The sequence below is a fragment of the Panthera pardus genome, unplaced genomic scaffold (assembly GCF_024362965.1).
Source record: "Panthera pardus isolate Hobbes unplaced genomic scaffold, ASM2436296v1 HiC_scaffold_3, whole genome shotgun sequence".
NCBI lineage: Eukaryota > Metazoa > Chordata > Mammalia > Carnivora > Felidae > Panthera > Panthera pardus.
This window is the reverse complement of record NW_026526876.1, coordinates 9035151-9053293: the sequence shown is the minus strand read 5'-3', so window position 1 is coordinate 9053293 and position 18143 is coordinate 9035151. Positions and strand designations below refer to the sequence as shown.

Below are 18143 nucleotides of genomic sequence, written 5' to 3'. Positions count from 1 at the left end.
TGCAAAGTTCAGGATGTCCAGGAACAGCTGAAATGAAAATCTGGGAAAATCTGCCACTTCCCTCACCCCAGATGAGGGTGGTGTTTGCTGCTCCCCTGAGCCCAGCCGTCCCTGAACCTGCCCGTCGTCCTGGGCTGAGCGCGGGGACGGAAGGGGGGCACGGGGCCCCCGGGGGTGACGGTGGCAGACCCGGAGAGAGGCTGGCCAGCACGGGACGCCCGGCCGAGCCGTAGGTGGGCAGGGGGTGACCGATCGGTGTTCCCCGGGGACATGTCCTCGTGGCTGCCGGAGCGGCTGAGCCTGCCGGCGACTCGGTTTCCTCGGCTGTCATCTGCTGCTGCTTTTCCAGAACGGCTCAAGCCCACTCACCTGCCAGGGCAGTTTTCAGCCTGGCCCAAAGACGAAGGGTGCAGGGGTGGCCAGTGGGCTCGACAAGGGGGATGTCCTCTGTTCTGACCATGGGGATGGGGAAGATGACCAGGTTTTCCTTGATGGGTTAGTGCACAGAGACCCCCTCCCTTTATCCCCTGGAATGATTGTACGTCCCCCCAGTAGTTCCCCAGATGGACCCCACGGGGCTCTGCTAACCTGAGATGCACTAGCCAGAGAGGTCTGCCATCACCTTTGTTTGGGAAACCAACACACACGCGTACACACACACACACATACACACACGTACACGCACTTTGTAGATTGAAGGCTCTGAAAAGTCCCGCAGTCAGGAAACCTCTCGACTTTGGTTGACCCAGAATTTCACCAACGTATTTGAGCCCAGCTCCCCCCTGCCCACTTTTTCTTTGAAAAGCATTTCTTCCTACTTTTGTAATACCTAATGTGCAGAAATGACCTTTATTAACACTTCCTAGGGCCAAGTGTATTTCCTGCAGCAGCAGTGTCAGCACCAGCTGGTATTTTGTGAGAGAGGCAGGCTCTGGGGCCCCGAACAGCTCCACGGAATCAGACACTCCGGGGCGAGGCACTGTGTGTTTGACAGGCCCTCCAGGGGATTCTGCTGCAGGCTCCGGTGGGGCACCCCTGTACCGGAGGAGGAAATACTGGCAGAGAATCAGGAGCGGGGGGGGATAGCCTGGGGAACTGGGGAGGGTCAGGAGAGGGGGAGGCAGCTTGGCGGGCATGGGAGGTGGGCATCCAGAGGACCCTGGACTCTGGAAGGGGACTACGGCCACCTGGAAGGACAGGTTCACGGTACTCGGCACTGGCACCGAGATCCCATTATGGTTTTCTGAGACTGGGTCAAGGTGGTGCGTCTGGTCCTGAGGCTCGATGTTAAATGACTGGAGCCTTTGTCAAAGCCATGGCGGAAGGTTGAGAGGGGTTCCCGCCCAGCCTGTGAGGAGTGGCCCCCACTGCTCTCACAGAGCACACCTGTCCTGGGCAGGCGGACTCTGCCCAGAGGGCTGGGAGGACGGGCGGTCAGTTCCTGTAAGCTTCTCCTGGCCTTCCTGGACCCAGAGGGGGCTCGTGCTCAAAGGCATTGCTGGGTGGCAGCTTCAAGCTGGGCACCGGGTGAGGCTCGTTGGAGCAGCGGCCCCGGTCCAGACGTCAGCAGGTGGGTTTCCACAGCCTCCCGCACCACCCACGCGTTCCCCAGTGGGGTACCCTGTACACTTTCCAACTGTGGGTCTCGTCTTCCTTCGCCGTCAGGTGGGCTGCCCCACCCTCGGCTCGAGGAGGGTGGGTCACAGGAACCAGGGGGTGGAATGGGGGGCCCAGGTGGCGCTCTCGGCCCGTGGCGCACTAGCCCGACTGTGCTTCCTTGCAGCGGTCCAGATCCACATCCTGAAGGCGGATAAAGCGGGGGACTGGTGGAAGTTCACGGTGAACATCATCTCCGTGTACAAGCAGGGCACGAGCCGCATCCGCCGCGGTGACCAGAGCCTGTGGATCCGCTCGCGGGACATCGCCTGCAAGTGTCCCAAAATCAAGCCCCTCAAGAAGTACCTGCTCCTGGGCAACGCGGAGGACTCGCCCGACCAGAGCGGCATCGTGGCGGACAAGAGCAGCCTGGTGATCCAATGGCGGGACACGTGGGCGCGGCGGCTGCGCAAGTTCCAGCAGCGCGAGAAGAAGGGCAAGTGCAAGAAGGCCTAGCGCGGAGGCAGCGGCGCGCCGGGAGGGCGGGCGGGCGGGGCCGAGCGCGAGCGCGCTTTCCCGGGCGAGGGGGGCGGGGCGGGGCCGGGGCCGTAGCGGGGCGGGGCTCCGGCCGCGGCCCCGCCCCCCGCCCCGCCCCCGCCGCGCGCCCGGGGCGGGAGAGATGAGGACGAGACTTAGCTACCTCACGGGCTCCTTCCAGAGCAGCGGCGCGCTCCCCGGGAGGGGCGGGGCCGACGAGGGGGCGGGGCCGCCTGGTCCCGGCCGGGGCGGGGCGGGGCGGGGCGGGGGGCGGAGGGCGGGCGCCCAGCCGCGCAGGTGGGGTGGCCCCCGGAGAAGGGGACGTGAGAACTGTGAACCTGGGGCCGGGGACCGAGCGAGCCCGGCCGCCCACCACCCGGGACACAGAAGACCGAGACGCCCCTCCTTCCCCCTGACCCTCCTTTGGGGATCCCCACACGGGACCCCTGGCTGCGACAACTTGGGCCCCCGTCTGAAGGGGCCTGCAGGCACTTGGGGGCGGCCGGAGCGGTGTGTCCCCCTAGCAGTCCCCGGGCGGCCTGTGGCCTCCGCTGCCACCTGCTGACTCGGTCCTCCAGGGGGGTCGTGGGGTGGGGTGGGGGTTCTAGTTCGCGGAGCCAGAGGAGCGGAGCGCGGGGTCCGCGCCTGTCACCGCCCAGCTGCGCGATGGGTGCCGGCCCGGAATTCTGGCCCGTGCCGAGGGCAGTGGGCCCAAGGACACCCCTGAGCAGCCCCAGCCGGGTGGTCACCGCCTCACGTTAGAGCTGCCTGTTGGAGGAGGCACTGCGGAGGCAAAACCTCCCAGAGAGTTTCCTTTCTGGAAACTTGGAACCAGCCCCTTTATGACATTTTCCAGGGGAGGGAGAAGGGGCAGTGACACTATTTGTGTAATGACGTCAGCTGCTGGGAAGGGCCTGGACGGCGTGGAATGCAGGTTTGCACAGGCAGTTGGGCCTGGCTGGGGGGAGGGGGCTTGCCCGAGGCCAGCCAGGGTTTGCAGGCTCAGCGAGGTGCCAGGGTGCGCGAGCCTCGGGCGGGCCGGGCCAGGGATGACCAGGTTCCCGTGGGCCAAGGAAGCCGTGACCACTTCGTGTGACTGCCCTCACTCCCGGGTCCTCCCCCTCTCCCCGGGGGAAGGGACAGAGGCTGCTGGACCAAGAATGCCTGCTGCGGCCCCCCCCTCCCGCCCCCCGGCCCCGGGCTGCCCTCCATAGCCGTCTTGGCCTAGCCCCGCGGCACCCGGACCCTCCGCTCGCCTCACGCAGAGCCCGTTCCTGAGCCCTGGGGCCTTCTGCCGCCCTGCCCCGGAGCTCTCTGCACTGCCCAGCGGCTCCGGCCCACGTCCTCGCCCCCGCCGAACCGAGTTCCGGACCCGGCTCCCCTCTCCGTCAGGAAATCCGTTTCATTTTCCCTGCTCAGAAGGGTCCTACCGAGTCTGAAGCTGGGCCCCTCGCGGTCCGGGTCTCCTCTGCCTCCCCCGCTTTAGCCCGCGTCGCGGCCGCCTTCTACTGAGCACCTGCTCCGTGCCAGGCACTTTACCCACGTGCTGTCACATTTCCCTCATGACAGCCCCGAGACAGGGAGGGATCCTCACCCCACTTTGCCAGCGAGGAAGAGGCAGGGCCAGGTTCAGGCTCCAGAATCGGGCCTCCTGGCCACGCTGCCCCTCGGTGCACGCCACCCTGTGGCCGAGGCACCCGGTTTCCGGAGCAGGCTGTGACGGGGTGCTCCCGGCTGAGACCCCGGCCCTGGTCACTGCACGCAGCCTGGGGAACAGAAGGGGAAGGGAGGGACGGGCACGGTAACCTCTTGAGAGGTGGTGGCAAGAATGGGGGAGGCAGGGCGTAAAACCGGCACCGGGTCCCAGGAGGCAGGCCTTGGCGAATCCTGAGACTTAATGGGAAGGACGTTTGGCCGCCTGGGGGTGTTGGGCGGGATCCCAGGAGAGACTGGGAGAGAAGCCTAAGAGGGCAGGGAGAAGGCAGAGCCGCCTTGGGAAGGAATGGCGAGGCCCAAGGCTGGGTGCATAGGGACGTCCCCTCCAGGCAGCCGGCCCTCCTCGAGGCCCAGCCTGCTTCGCTGAGCGCCGACAGCCTCTCTGGGGCCTCTGGGGCCTCCGCACTTGCTGTGCCCGGTCCCTGGAAGGCACCACGCCGCCACCAGGGCCCTGTCTTGTTTCTGTTCCCGCCGGCCTGGCTTCTTCACCCTGCCCGGAAGGGCTGTGCCCTCCTGGGTCTCAGTGTCCCCACCTCGTCCGCAGAGGGGCTGGCCCTGCTGGTCTCCGAGGCCCCCTCTGCCCTGGAGGCCTCAGGCGACGGCGGCCTGCTCGAAATTCAACCGGCCTCCGGCCTCAGCCTCTGCCCAGCACCCCCAGGGTAGGAGCCGCCCCATCCACCCGTGGCCTGGCCCTCCCCACCCCGGTCACCCGTGGGGGTGAGCGGCTGGGGACTTCGGTCCTCCCAGCCTGCGTTCCCCATCTCGAGCACCGGGCCAGAACCCGGCCCTCCGCTGCTCTGATTCCAGCCACCGACTCCGGCAGCGAGGGCCCCGTCCTCGGGAAAGCAGCCTCTGCCGGCCGCCCGCCTCCCTGGGAGGAGAGGGAAGCAGGAACTGAGGCGTTCCGGTTTGTACAGTTAGGAAGGGATGTAAAATGGAACTAGACTTTGAAGAGTGTATTAACCAGAGTTGTGCTATGTAGGTGTTCGAAGAAAAACATGCCTGATTAGTTTTTAAAACAAAAACAGGTCGCCCGCCTGCCCTTTGTCTCACCTGCTGGGTGGTCTGGAGCCCCTGACAGCGGAGTGCCTGCTTTACCGACACCCGGGAACACTAACGATGTGGGGGTTGGGGGGGGGGGGGGAGGGATGCGGTGCTGTCCCTGGACTCGCCTGCAGGGGTGGCTTCTGTCCTCAGAGCAGCCCCAGGCGCCCAGGGACGGGAATGATGCCTCCCGGGAGGGACGGCTGTGGCGCCCCAAGGCCCTTCGTGTCCTCCTGGACCTCAGCCTCCGCAGCAGCAGCACGCGGGAAAAGGGTGCACACTTCCTTGGGTTTGCCCCAGATCGGAATAAGGCTGAGATCAAGGAGTCCCCAAGGGAGCAGGAGATGGCCCCTTGGGGGCACTGGAAAAATGTCAGGGTGTCAATACTTAAAGGAAGCCTCCAGCCCCTCCCAGAGAGAGACTGGCGAGCGGGTGAACCAGACCCGTGGACGGGGTCGCTGGGCCACGGGCCACGGCCACGCCATACACTAGGGGTGTCCAAATGTGTTCTCGTGGGGCCTCGCCCCCCAGCCCAAACCAAGCTGGCCCCACCCCCACTTACGTCATCGGACCGCTCTTCTCCTGAAGGCACTCCCGTCCCCCCACCCCTCCCCACCCCCCACCAGATCCCGCCTGTGTTCTGAGTTCCGTTCGCTCGGAATTGTAAATGTTTAGTTTGACCATGACATATTGTTTGGGTCGGTGTTCCTTTCCAATGCATACTAATATATTATGGTTATTATATATGAATATATTTAATGACATGGACAAAGTTGTGGATTTTCTTTTTTTTTTTTAAGTTTCTTTTTTTGTTTCTGTTTTTTGTTTTTTGTTAGAGTTGTAATGGACCCAGACGGAACTTGTAACATGGGCCCTACATGATAGAACTAAGTTCAGATATCAATTAAATAAACTCTTGTACACTGTTTCGCTGTCTCCTGGTCTTTATTGGCGGCTTGAGCGTGTTGGGGGGGGGGGCGGAAAGTTGGGGAGTCTTCAGGCAACTCTTAAGGAATATGGCTTCTGGTCTTAGAACGCGCCAGCAAGACAGGGCCCTACCCACCCCCGAAAAGACCAGAAAAGGGCAACTTGGCTTGGAGAGAGTCCTAAGGTTTGCTGCCTCCGAGCACGATTTGGAGCCAAAATGCTCCCAGATGGGACAATGTGTGTTTCAGTCCCCACAAAGCCGTCCCTGGGATCCATCCTTGCCACTCCCTGGGGCTCCAGGTCAGGGGGACCCCAGGAAACAGCAGGAAGAGGTGTCACGTGCCCCAGATTCAACAGCAGGACACAGCACACCTTTGAACGTCACCTTCCGATTCAGAACCTGCAAGCAGCATTCTCGCCTTTCACGTAGTTTCTCCTGCTCAAAGCCGAGAAGAGACTCACGAGGAAAGACGACAGGGTCCGTGACACCTGGAGGGGTTTTCGGGCCACCGTTTCTAAAGGCTTCACGCGGTGCAGGCGCTGGGCTGGGGCCGGTGCCACGCGGCCACCAGGAGCTGAGCTCGCTGGCTTTCTCAGAGGCTATGTTTAAACTCTTGAGTGGTTGTGCTTTCTTTATTAAATAAACAATCCGGTCATTAGGAACATGTTGTGTTGCCACTCGGCGTGTAGCCGGGCCCATCGTCACCAGGAAGCTGTCGCTTCTGCACCCAGCTGTTTTCGAGGATGGGTCTCCGCGGCCAGGCTAGTCTGGCCTCGGAAGGTGGGGAAAGGCCCCTCCTGGCTGCACGGGGAGGTGACGGAGATGCACGAACAACCAGGGCCAGACCGGTGGCGGGGGGGGGTCTCCGGGGTCCCCAGCCGTTGGGGAGCCAGCTCCCTGCTGGAATGACGATGCCTGACACCAGGTACAGGGACAGGATCCAGGTTTCGGCTGGCTGGACGGGCCGAGGAGAGAGGAGCCGGCCAGTTCATAGCGGGGGGCGGGGGTGGGGTATCTGAGGACCGGAGACCTGCCAAGTCGCCGGGCCGAGAGGCGTGTGCTGCACGCGGGGGTCGGAGGCTCACCTTGGGTCATCCTAGGTCAAGGGTCCAGTTCTCAAGGGCTTTCACGACGTGGCTTTTTTTCTGTCCTTCGTAAAAAAGGCATCTGTGCCTGAAGAGTGCTGTTACTCCTTCGGGACCCCGCCACGGCCAGGCCCGGGGCCCCAGGCCAGAAGGAAGCGGCCCCACCGTCCGCCCCCCACCCCCGGCCCTGCCCCGGGGCCTCATGCTGCAGCCGGGGAGGGGACGCACGGCCACCCGCCAAAGTCGGTGCAGGACGCAAGCCCAAGGTGGCCGACCGGCCCATTTGGAGACGGCCCTGATGCACAAGGAAGCCGGGCTGCCCTGTCCGGGACGTGGGGTCCGGCGTGGTTACGGGCCAGGCAAAGGCCCAACCCCTCCTGAGCGAGGATGCTTCCCAGCATCTGCCCCACTTTCAGGGACGCCAGGCCCCCCGCATTCATAAAGCCGTCCCCTCCCGGGACAGCGAGCTGGCGTGCGGGCCACTCGCTCCCGGCAGACACAGCCTAGGCTTCGGGTTTTGTTGAATAGACCTCTCTTTCCACACTCTCTTAAGACTAAATAAAGACATATGAGGACCATGCCAAGAAAAATGGGGAGCGAAAGAGCCAGTGAGACACGCGGTAGGTGGACGGGGTGAGCTCACGGCCGTATCGAACCGGACACACCCCAGGACTGCGAGCCACTGCTGGGAAGCGGTGAATGCTTTTGGCACGAACCTGGGGGGACGTCTGACATTGTACGAGGCAATTAGAGGAAAGACGAGTCTCAGCTCACTTTCTGAAATAAGGGGGGAAAATACCCCCATTGAACTTGAGCTGGGCTAGCCTAGAAAACCCAGTAGGTAAAAGAGCGTCTTCGGTCCTCTGCGGAGAGCCCCCAGTTGTCACGTGGGGCCGAGGAAGCGGGACGGACGGGCTCCGAGGAAGCTGAGGCCTGGGAGGAAGGACCCAGCCGGAGGCGGGCCGGCGGTTCTGGAAGCAGAGGGGCAGTCAGGGGAATTCAGCGGCCCCATGCACGCACAGTTCCAGGGCGCTGCTGGGGCCCTGGCGACCCTGAAAGGAGCAGATCGTCCTGAGGCTAATTAAGACTAAGGCTTAGTTACAGTTATTAATAATAATGAAGTTTCAACAGATCCCGAGTACCGGCTATAAGCAGTACGGAATCCAGCCTTTAAGTGCTTACAATTAATAATCGCCTAAGTTAAACAATACTTGTCCTGTTATTTCAATACAGCTTACTTTCGCGGAGAAGGCTCTCGAGGGGTCGGGTGCTAAGGCCCCGTCCCACCTCTCCTTATGCTTAGGGCGAGGTCTCACCGCCCACACCGCCGATTCGGTGCCGCGGGCCTGTGGGAATGCAGGCCTGACGGCTCGCAGGGGAAAGCCGGGCCTTGCCGGGACTGCGCGGGGACAAGCCACCTTTATGTTAAGCCACTTGACTCCAGGGTGGGTCCCCAGGCCACAGGTGCCCAAAAGCGGCTCAGCGCAGCCAGGTGCCCTTTGCTTCAGAGGGGTGGGTGTCTCCCGCGAAAAGCCCAGCCCTGAGGACGCCGAGGAGGGGGGGGATCCTTCCTGCCCTGCCCGGCACCACCCTGCCCTGCACCACACTGCACCCCCCTCCCCCCACCCCGCCCCCGGCGCTGCCCGAGGCTCACACGGCAGGCCGGCTTTCTACCCCCTCCCCTGCCTGCGGGTCCAGAGAAGTGAAGTCACTTGTCCAGGTCACCCAGCTAGCAGCGCCGGGGCCGGGCCCGGAGCCCGCTCAGTCAAAAGAACAGAAGCGGCTGTATGCAGACATCGGCTCAGTGTTCGGCTTGAAAAGGCCTTTCCGTGTGACTGAGCCAGGACGCCGTGGCTCGGGTTCAAAGACGCCCCACAAGTTGCCGGGGCTCCGTGCTGAGCAAGTCAAGAGGAGGTGAGAAAGTCAAACAGACCTTCAATGCCGCCTCCCGGGAGCCCCGAAGCGGTGGGGGGGGGTGGTTCCAAGGAGACGCTGTTTATACGGACTCGGGGTTTCGCACGACAAGACCGGACGACGTGGCTTTGCGGATTCTTGATCTTCCTTTAGGTGATCCAGGAGCAACCACCCGCCTCCCCACCCCGCCCCCCGCAACGAGGGAAAAGCAGTCTAGGGCGCCTGGCCGGCCGCAAGCCCTTGGCCCCCCGTCCGGCACGGCCCTTGTCCTTCGGGAGCTCGCCCGCCTCGAACGGAGCCTGCCTCTGCCTCCTCTCCCCTGCCTCCCGGCCCAGGTGCCCGACGGCGCGGTCCCCGCTCACGCCCCCTCCCCGCCCTCTCACCCCGAGGCCTAGCCGAGCTCTGACGGGGTGGCCGGCCCCGAGGTCAGCGGGGGGCAGGGTCCAAGTGGACGGGACGGCTGCCCCACGTCTGGGACGGACCCGGGCCCTTCGGGTTTGGCCGGTCGCGGGCCCGGTGCCGGCCCCTCTGAGGGCTGTCACGGGGCAGAGTCGGGCGGTGAAGCCAGGCGGGCCCAGGGCCGCACCACCTCGCGGGACAGAGGCGGGCATGTGACGACCGTGTGCGCACCCCACGTGGCGGGAGCCTGAAGGGACCCCGCGCCCCCAGGGAGGAGCCACCAGGAAGAGGCCCCGCCCCCTGCCGCGATTTCCCGCTCCCCGAGCACCATCGTCACCAAGCTCTCTGAGGACGAGGTGTCCAGACCTCGGGTCCGCCCGGCACGGTGCGGTCGTGGGTCCCGAGCCCGTCCCTCTCGAGGGCAGTCGCCTGCAGTATGTGGGAGATCCACGGGAGACCCCGGGGTCCCCTCCCACTGACCCACTCTCTCCTCCTTCTCAGTGAAACCCTGTGCCTTTGGAAACCGCCCCATCAGCAACCCTAATCCTTTCCCCCTTTGCCATGGAAAGAAAAGCCAGGCCAGCCGGCCGTCCTGCTTTCTATACACACCCGACCGAGGGTGCCTTTGAACCTGGAACTCACTGACGCTCCCACAGGAGATGTCCTCTGCGGGCCGACCCCGCCCGTCTGTCCTTATTCACACATGCACTCGTGCACAGACACACACACACACACACACACACGCACACGGTGGTCAGAGCCTGTTCGGGCACCACATAAAGGCACTGCCCTCCTGACGTCGTAACCACACCTTTCGCTGAGCCCTAACCGGTGCTTTCCAGCCTGACCATGTCCCGCGGCACCCACTTTACTCAACGTTACTTATCATCAGGCTTCAGCCTTGGAAAATGGGTTTACGGTCGCAGAGGGAAAGGGATGTGCTCCTGGCTCCTGGCTCTACTCCCCAAGTAGAGTCCGGCAATGTTTCTGAGTGACAGCAGCAAGCCTGGGAGTGGGGACTGGGGCAGGGTGGCGGGGTGACAGGTGCACAGACACATGCCTGTGTGCCCCCCCCCCCCCCGCCCACCTGCACACACAGGGACTCACTGTTTCCTCCGTGGGCACATGACTTCCCCAGGGAGACAGACATTCGTGGCCTCAAACTGCCTGTTCTGTTGGTGGCCCCAGGATACCCAGCACACCGCGGGGTGGCCGGAAACCACCTGGCAGCCACAGGGCGCAACCCCCGGCGGGACCTCGGGCCAGCGCCCCATGTCGAAACCGAATAGGGCCACGCCGGGCCCACGGCTCCAGGCAGCCCTCCAGAGCCGTCACACTCTTGGCTTTACTGAAGCAACGCACAGCGGACGTTCAGAGCGTCGGGGGGGAATTTATTGAGAGCAGCTTTTTCGCGTACCAACGGGGTGCCGAGCTTTTGTCCGTCGCTGGCGGGTGTCACAGCTGGGGGGGCCCTTCACTGCCGCTAGTTGGTGGGCCAGACCGCCACGACCACAATGGCCACGAGCAGCAGTAAAATCACCATGACCATTCCTGGAAAACAGAAGCACGAGAGACCCCTTTAGCGATCTGTCCCAGAAGGGCGTCACACAGCCGGTTAACTACCTTCCCAGGGGACGGCGGATGTGACACGTCTGTGCCCCACCCCGCCCCAGCCTTCAGTGTGTGTGTGTGGGGGGGGGGGGGGCGGGGGTGGTCAGCTGCCCCAGGGACGCTGGAGACTGTCCGCCTCGCTACCTCGAGAGCTGTGCCAGCAAAGTGCCAGCCAGACTGGGGGCTCTGGGTGGGGCCTCGGGCGAGGAGGGGAGCGCGCGCCCAGCCCCTGGCTTCTCCGTGGGCAGCGTGGCTCCGTTTTCGGTTTGCGCTGGGGAAGCATCGATAACGCAGAGGGCTCTGGGGTTCGCACGGCAGTATTCAGCCTCGGATCTGCTTTCTCCACTGTCTCCACGTGGCTTGGCCTTTTCTTCTGGAGCCCGAGACGCTCATGTCAGTCATCTGTCAGAACAGCCAATGGACGGACCACTGCAAAGTCAGGGCTCCAAAAACGTCCACTTGCCGGAGGCCCCTGGGGCTACCGAGGCCCCGAGAGGGAAGCGAGGAGATAAAGCGCGGGGACGCGTCTGGGAAGTAACGGGGGGGTGGGGTCAAGCGCGCGGGGTCACATGGTGGTTTGGCCACCAGGACTGCCCACCTCAGACTGAGAAGCTGTTTCCAGAGAGGTCAGTCCCAGGAGTCCACTCCCTGTGCTCTTATGGGAAGTCACTAACACCCTGCTGGTGTTATTAACTAGCTGCCGGCTGGCCACGTGGGGCTATTTAAATTGCAACTGATTAAAATTAAATAGGGGTGGGGCGCCTGGGTGGCTCAGTCGGTTAGGCGTCCGACTTCGGCTCAGGTCATGATCTCGCGGTCTGTGAGTTCGAGCCCCGCGTCGGGCTCTGTGCTGACAGCTCGGAGCCTGGAGCCCGTTTCCGATTCTGTGTCTCCTTCTCTCTCTGCCCCTCCCCTGTTCATGCTCTGTCTCTGTCTCAAAAACACATGTTAAAATTAAATAGGGGCGCCTGGGTGGCTCAGTCAGTTGAGTGTTGTACTCTTGATTTCGGCTCAGGTCACGATCCCAGGGTGGTGGGATCGAGCCCCCCTTCGGGCTCTGTGCAGAACATGGAGCCTGCTTGGGATTCTCTCCCTCCCTCTCTCTCTCTCTACGCCCCACCCCCGCTCTTGCATGTACTCTCTCTCTCAAATAAAAAAATAAAAATTCAAAAGATAAATAAAATTAAAGAACTCAGTTTCTCATTTACACTCACCATATGTCAAGTGCTCAAGAGCCACCTGTGGCCAATGGCCACCGTGCTGGACAGAGACAACAGAGACTTCCTTCATCCCAGGAAGTCCTCCTGGGCAGAACTGACGTAAGGTCTCGAGCTGTGATGACTTCCCCTGCTGCTCACACCCCAGCTTCTCTGATGGCACCTGGAGCAGAGGCTCCACGCATATTTGTTGAACAAACACACGAACCGTTACGAGGCGTGTCCTCAACACTCACCCGACAGGCTTGGACGGTTTCTGACGTGGGAGCCCCGCTCTCCCTTCTTCTTGAGCCGGTTTTGTTAAGTTATATTTTCCTGGGGAACTGCCCATTTTTGTCTGAGTGCTCGAAAGTACTGGCATAAAACCGTTCGTGACGTTCTCTTATAATTTCAACACTATGCTCTATCCGCGTCCTTCTTTTCGTCTCTGACACCACGTAGTTGAGCATTCTTTTTCCTGATTAGCCTCAAGATGCCTCTTGTTGTTCAACTTTCCCAAGAATTAGTTTTTTTTTAAGCTTATTGATTTATTTTGAGGAAGACGGAGACAGCGTGAGTGGGGGAGGGGCAGAGAGAAAGGATCCCAAGCAGGCTCCACGCTGTCAGCACAGAGCCCAACACCGGGCTCGAACCCATGACCTGTGAGATCATGACCTGAGCCGAAACCGAGACTTGGACGCTTAACCGGCTGAGCCACCCGGGCGCACCACCCCCCTCCTGAGGATAAGTCCTGACTTTGCTGACCACCTATCATTTACTTTGTGTTTTACTGAATTTCTGCATCTATTTTCATTAATCCTTCTGTTCCTAGACTTCCTTTGGCTTCACCCTGATGTTTTTTCTCTAACCTCTTGAACAGAAAGTCAACTCATTCATTTGCCATCTTTCTTCTAAGTACGGGCCCCTGTAAGCCTACAACTTCTCATATGAAAAAGCTGCACTGTTCTTCGTTTCTAAACTCCACGTCTTTCAAAATTTCAGGCAACTTCTTTGGCCCAACACTTAACTCAGAAGCATGTTTTAAAATTCCCGGTTGTAACAAAACATGCATATCGGATATACGTTAAAAATTTTGAGATCATAATAACACACTCTATTTTGATGTGGAAATGCCTGTGAGTTCCACTGGTGACAAAGCCACTGTGGTTACCTGCCTACGATCTTAACTGAGGAAAAGGCTGCACTCCGTTAGAGGTTAGTAGAAGAATGCAATTTGCTTTCCCACCCAAGTTCACAGATGCCCTCAATCCTCTCCACAGACCTCCAGGGTCCAATGCAGTCCAAGTAGTATGTATTTTCAATTCAACCCATGTAAGGCAGAACACGCCCATCGTTTTAAACATTAAGAAGGAAGGGACTTAAAGACACGTGGCCAGCCTCCTTATCATCTCCCTGTGAGAGCGGGCGATTTTTTTCCCAAGACACCCTCTTTCACTGATGATCTGATCTTCTGAGAGACCTACCCCCTGGTGGGGACCTAAGAGTTCTCCCCCTGATTTCATATGGACATAGACCCAAGTCTCTACATCAAGGGTCGGCAAACTGTGGACCTTTGCACCAAACCTGGCTGGCGGTCTGTTTTCGTACAGCCCCTGAGCCAAGAAATGGTTTTTCTATTTTTTAAGGGTTGTCAAAAAAGACAAAGAAGTAGATGTGACACGCGGCCGGTGGTCTGCAAAGCCTAAACTATTTCCTGTCTGGCTTTTCACAGAACCGAGTCGATCCCTGCTCTGCATCACTGCGGCCGATAACGACCTAGCCGTGGCCTCGGTTCATCCATTCAGGCCCTGGTTTCCAGTTCTCCCTCCACTTCCTTCATCTGGGGATTTCCTCTCTTCCTTGTAAATTCCGCTGTGGGTTAGCATTTTAGGGGAGAGGCTGTAATATTTTATCTTGTCTTTCGAGATGCTTGTAGGAAGGTGTGCGTGTGTGTGTGCGCACGTGTGTGTCAACGTTATCTCGGTCCATCTTCTTGCCAGAACCAGGAGAACAAGTCTCCTTTTTGTGCATTTCTGCCTCCAGAAACATCTTCAGGTTGACCGAAAGTTCCACCTGGGCAGGAATCCCACTAGTTCCTGGCGGGGCGGAGACGTCGTCCTCCGACGTCTAGGGAACAATCCTCAACTGGAGGGCGCAGAAGGCCTGAGGAGCGTCGGGGGTGGCTGCTAGGGCTCCAGAGCCCAGGCGTCCCCCGAAGACAAGGGGGGAGGCCCGGGTGTTGAGGAAAGGCGGGAGACGAGGCGTGCTGTCTCAGGCAGCTGTTGCCGACGCTCGGGCAGGGTCGGAGCCGGGAGGGCACTCGAGGCCGTGAGGCTCGCCGTGTGGCAGGGGTTCTGGACTGAGGGAGAGAGGCCGACACAAGTGACCCTGCGTCTTCACGTCAGGGTGGTGATGAGAATAGCAGAACGAGAGAGGAGAGCGAGACATGGAGAACCGTGACCGGCTGGGAAGTAGGCACCATACGCCCGGGGTCAGCCTGCACACACACAAAGCTCACGATCCAAGGGAAGAGGCCCCAGGCACTGGCGGTTACTGCCACTGGCCCCTGAGTGTCCGAGGCAGGGACTGAGCCCGTCTAGCTGGCCGCCGTCTCCCCAGGACCGAGCACAGAGCCTCACCCACGGAACAGGCACCGCACGTCCTTTTTTATAGAAGTGGATAAATGAATATTGACTCATTGGAAGGGACAAGAGGAACCGGTAAGAAAGACAAAGGAGGAACAGTGGACGGAGAGAAAGAGAGAGAGACGCTGAGAACATGTGTCAAGGAAGCCAAAGAAAGAGAAGATTCACAAAGTGGTCAGCCCCCGTCAACAAATGCCACACAGACGCCAGGGGGCCAGACAGAAGCTCCTGGGCTGACGCCTTTAATGGGACCGCTTAGCGGACAGGTGGCTGCGCCTCTCAGAACTGCTATCACACAGCAATTCCTTGGGGCGCCTGGGTGGCTCAGTCGGCTGAGCGTCCGACTTCGGCTCAGGGCACGATCTCGCCATCCGTGGGTTCGAGCCCCGCGTCGGGCTCTGTGCTGGCAGCTCGGAGCCTGGAGCCTGCTTCGGATTCTGTGTCTCCCTCTCTCTCTCTGACCCTCCCCCGCTAGTGCTCTCTGTCTCTCAAAGATAAATAGACATTAATTTTTTTTTTTTTTTAATACAGCAATTCCTCTTCCAGCTGCTAATTTTTCTATCACAGAAACTGTGAGTCTTACGAACGCGCCACAGCAGAGGTGACCCAGGGCACCTGGTGCCCGTGAAAACCGAAGATGCCCTTGAGCTCCTGGTGCCACAGACAGTGGTCACCTGATGCCATGTGGTCAGGCGGGTCCCCGCGCAACGATGCAAAGGCGACTTTAAGAGCAATGAAAACTAGGTCTTTTACATTTTAAGGCATCTCGGGGCAAACAGGGGCCCTCTGGCTAGGACATTTTCAACAGGTTTCAGTGAGCTGGTATGGGCAGAGGGTCAACTGACGAAGTCACTTCAAGACGGCAAGTGACGATGACCAGCAAAAGCCAGCTGCAGCCTTTTGGATTCTTTGGGCCAAAGAGCAGGTGTTTACATATCTTGCCACCCGGTGATCCTTTCTCTTTAAGAGTCTGGCCTTCTTGGAACGTGGCCACGGCTCTGACACCTTTCTTGAAGGGAGTGTCTCTCCTCTAAAGGATGTTTCGGGAAGAGTCACCAAGGCTCGCTCTAAAGCCAGGGGGCGCTGAGCGGTGCCGTGCGTGGAATATTTCCCGTGCTCGGGGTTCCGTGTGATCTCCTTGCTTACTTGCTTCTTAGCCCGAGAGAAATCCCATCTCCTCCACCTCATCCACGAACCAGGGAAAGCTCTTACCGAAGGCCCTGCCCTTCCAGGGGTGGAACTCACCCCTGTCCCACCTCTTCCCCTTTCTCTGCACCAGGGGAGCCCGTGCAGGGGGGATCCTGGTTCCCGACACGATGTGGGGTTTACCAGGGACAGGGGCCCAGACTCCTCTGGGCTGAGAATCTGGGATACAGAGCTTCCACTCATTTCTGCCCCCTCTTCTCTTTTTCCTTCCTCCTTCCCTCCTTCCCACCGTCTACGGTGGCAACTTTGAAACAGGCGCAGAAGTAGATGGGCGAGTAATGATGCCCCGTGATGCGCGAGGCTCGATTCACGACCAGTCTGGCTTCGCCTGTACCCTCCCCCGTGCCCTGTCCGGGTGTATTCTTTTGAAGTGAACCCCCAGACAGACATACTTCATCTCCTGAGACTTCAGTGAGAACCCCTCCAAGATAAGCCATCGCTAAAAAAAAAAAAAAAAAAAGTCCCCACCGTGCGTGAGCCCCGACGATTTGCTTTTTCTTGAAGACAGAGACGGGAAAGTGGCCCCAGCCCGGAGGTCACAGGAGACCACGGGCCGGAGGGTCACGGGAAGACCATGACTCGTAGTCGGTCACGTGGGACAGAGAGAACTCCTTTCTTTTGCCTCCGAGTGGTGTTGAAACCTCAGGGGTCTGCTCGTCCATCCCCCAGCTAAGGAAATGTTTGACATTTCAGAACGAGGCAAGACAGTTGAACTTCTGGGAACCTGCCAACTTCTCAAACAATGAACGCTCTTTGCCCCCGGCCCCAGCACGAGAACACCTGGCGAGGCCCCTGGATCGGGATCGCTTCCCCCACTGAGCCTCGCTCGGCTCCGGGCCCTGCTGCTGCGGGCACCTGGCGACGCGGGGTCTCCCTCCCGACACCCAGTGCCCCCTGCGGGGGAGGGGGGGGCAGGCAGGGGGGCATGCCAGAGTTACGGGAGTGGGAAAAAAATGTCCACTTCCTTTGGTCAGTTCACCAGATGAGGATTCCTTCACCACTCGCAATATTTACAGCCATTAAAGATGTAAGAAAACAAACTCCTTTTCAGACGGGGAAGGCACCTGAAACACAGTCTCTCCGGGACAGCGCTGCGTTTTCTAAAGTCTGTTCATTCGGATTCACGGTCCCTATTTTTCCCCAGTGAGACGCTGGAAACCTGCGAATTAACGGGGCCTGTGCTGCCGATGTGTCTGCCGTAGTCGGGCATAGGTAACGGCTCTTTGTGCTTATGGAGGAGGAAGGGGAGGAGGGGAAGAAGGGAGAGGGAGAGGAGGAGGAAGGAGGAGAGGAGGAAGGAGGAGAGGAGGAGGAGGAGGAAGGGGAGGAGGATTACAAAGTCTGGCCTTCCTTGAGAGAGGGAGAGCAGATCTCAGCACAGGCGCTTTGGGGCACTTTCCGGACACTTCCGCCCTCAGCTGTAGGGGTGCGGAGCGAAGCGCGGCGGGAGAGGAGAGGGTGCAGGGGTGATGGGGCAGGAGGTGGAGGGTTTGGAGGGCAATTTTATCTAAAGCCTTTTCATCCGGTTCTGCTTATCCCAGGAAAGCTGTACTGACTGCTCTGTGATCGTCGGTTGCTTTGGACCAAAATACATATGCTCGTGCCCGACCTGTTCGAGTCCGCGCCCGCGAGCACCTCTCGTGCCGCTGATAACTCTGAGGGTCCACGGCAGGCATTTATGAAACCGGCCTATAGTCAGCGGGGGGGCTTTTTCCCCAGTTGTGCCTGTGAACAGGTGACATTTGCTCACGCATTACGCACTTGGCTCTCGCGGATCAAACAGCTCTCTCGCGGCGGAGGCCCGAGCTGAGGTGAGCAAGAAGAAGGAGAGAAGGCAAAACTGGAATATTTGTTTTCCAAAGTTCATGTAAATGTCCCCTGTAATCCCATTACTGGGCAAATAAGCGAAGGCAAGAGTAGACGGCCGGCGGAGAAGGGGAACATATTTACATTCTGATTGATTCTCAGGCTGCAGGGCCGGAGAACCGCAGTTACCAACGGGTTCCCGGCCGGAGCTGGGGGGGGCTCTGCTGGGCAGCGGGGGGCGGGCCCCCGGAGCCCTGCTCCCACCAGCCTGGAGCTCAGCGGCTGGGGACAGGGGCACCCACGGCCTCCCCGGGCTCCCGTGGCATCGGCTTCACGCCACCGCTCTGTGCCACCGTCTCCCGCCGACAGCGCTGTCTTCGTCCAGAACTGAACGGGAGTCTTCTCTGACTTTCTGAGTTTGGTTCTGTTCTGACCTGGCACGCGACCCATCCTCAGGCTT

The 18143-nt window shown here is 60.2% G+C and overlaps 2 protein-coding genes across 5 annotated transcripts in view; one reads left to right on the top strand and one right to left on the bottom strand.

Moving 5' to 3' along the window:
* The window catches only part of NTN1 (netrin 1), a 191193-nt gene extending 185372 nt beyond the window's left edge, over window positions 1-5821 (top strand). For all 4 annotated transcript variants that reach the window (XM_053892806.1, XM_053892804.1, XM_053892807.1 and 1 more), the window contains exon 7: window positions 1784-5821. In XM_053892806.1, coding sequence (XP_053748781.1) covers window positions 1784-2112 — 329 coding nt within the window. In that variant the 3' untranslated portion in view covers window positions 2113-5821. The remainder of the gene's footprint in view (window positions 1-1783) is intronic.
* Window positions 5822-10589: 4768 nt separating this feature from the next.
* Window positions 10590-18143, bottom strand: part of STX8 (syntaxin 8) — a 254100-nt gene continuing 246546 nt past the window's right edge. Inside the window, exon 8 of the mRNA XM_019413453.2 lies at window positions 10590-10770. Coding sequence (XP_019268998.1) covers window positions 10703-10770 — 68 coding nt within the window. The 3' untranslated portion in view covers window positions 10590-10702. The remainder of the gene's footprint in view (window positions 10771-18143) is intronic.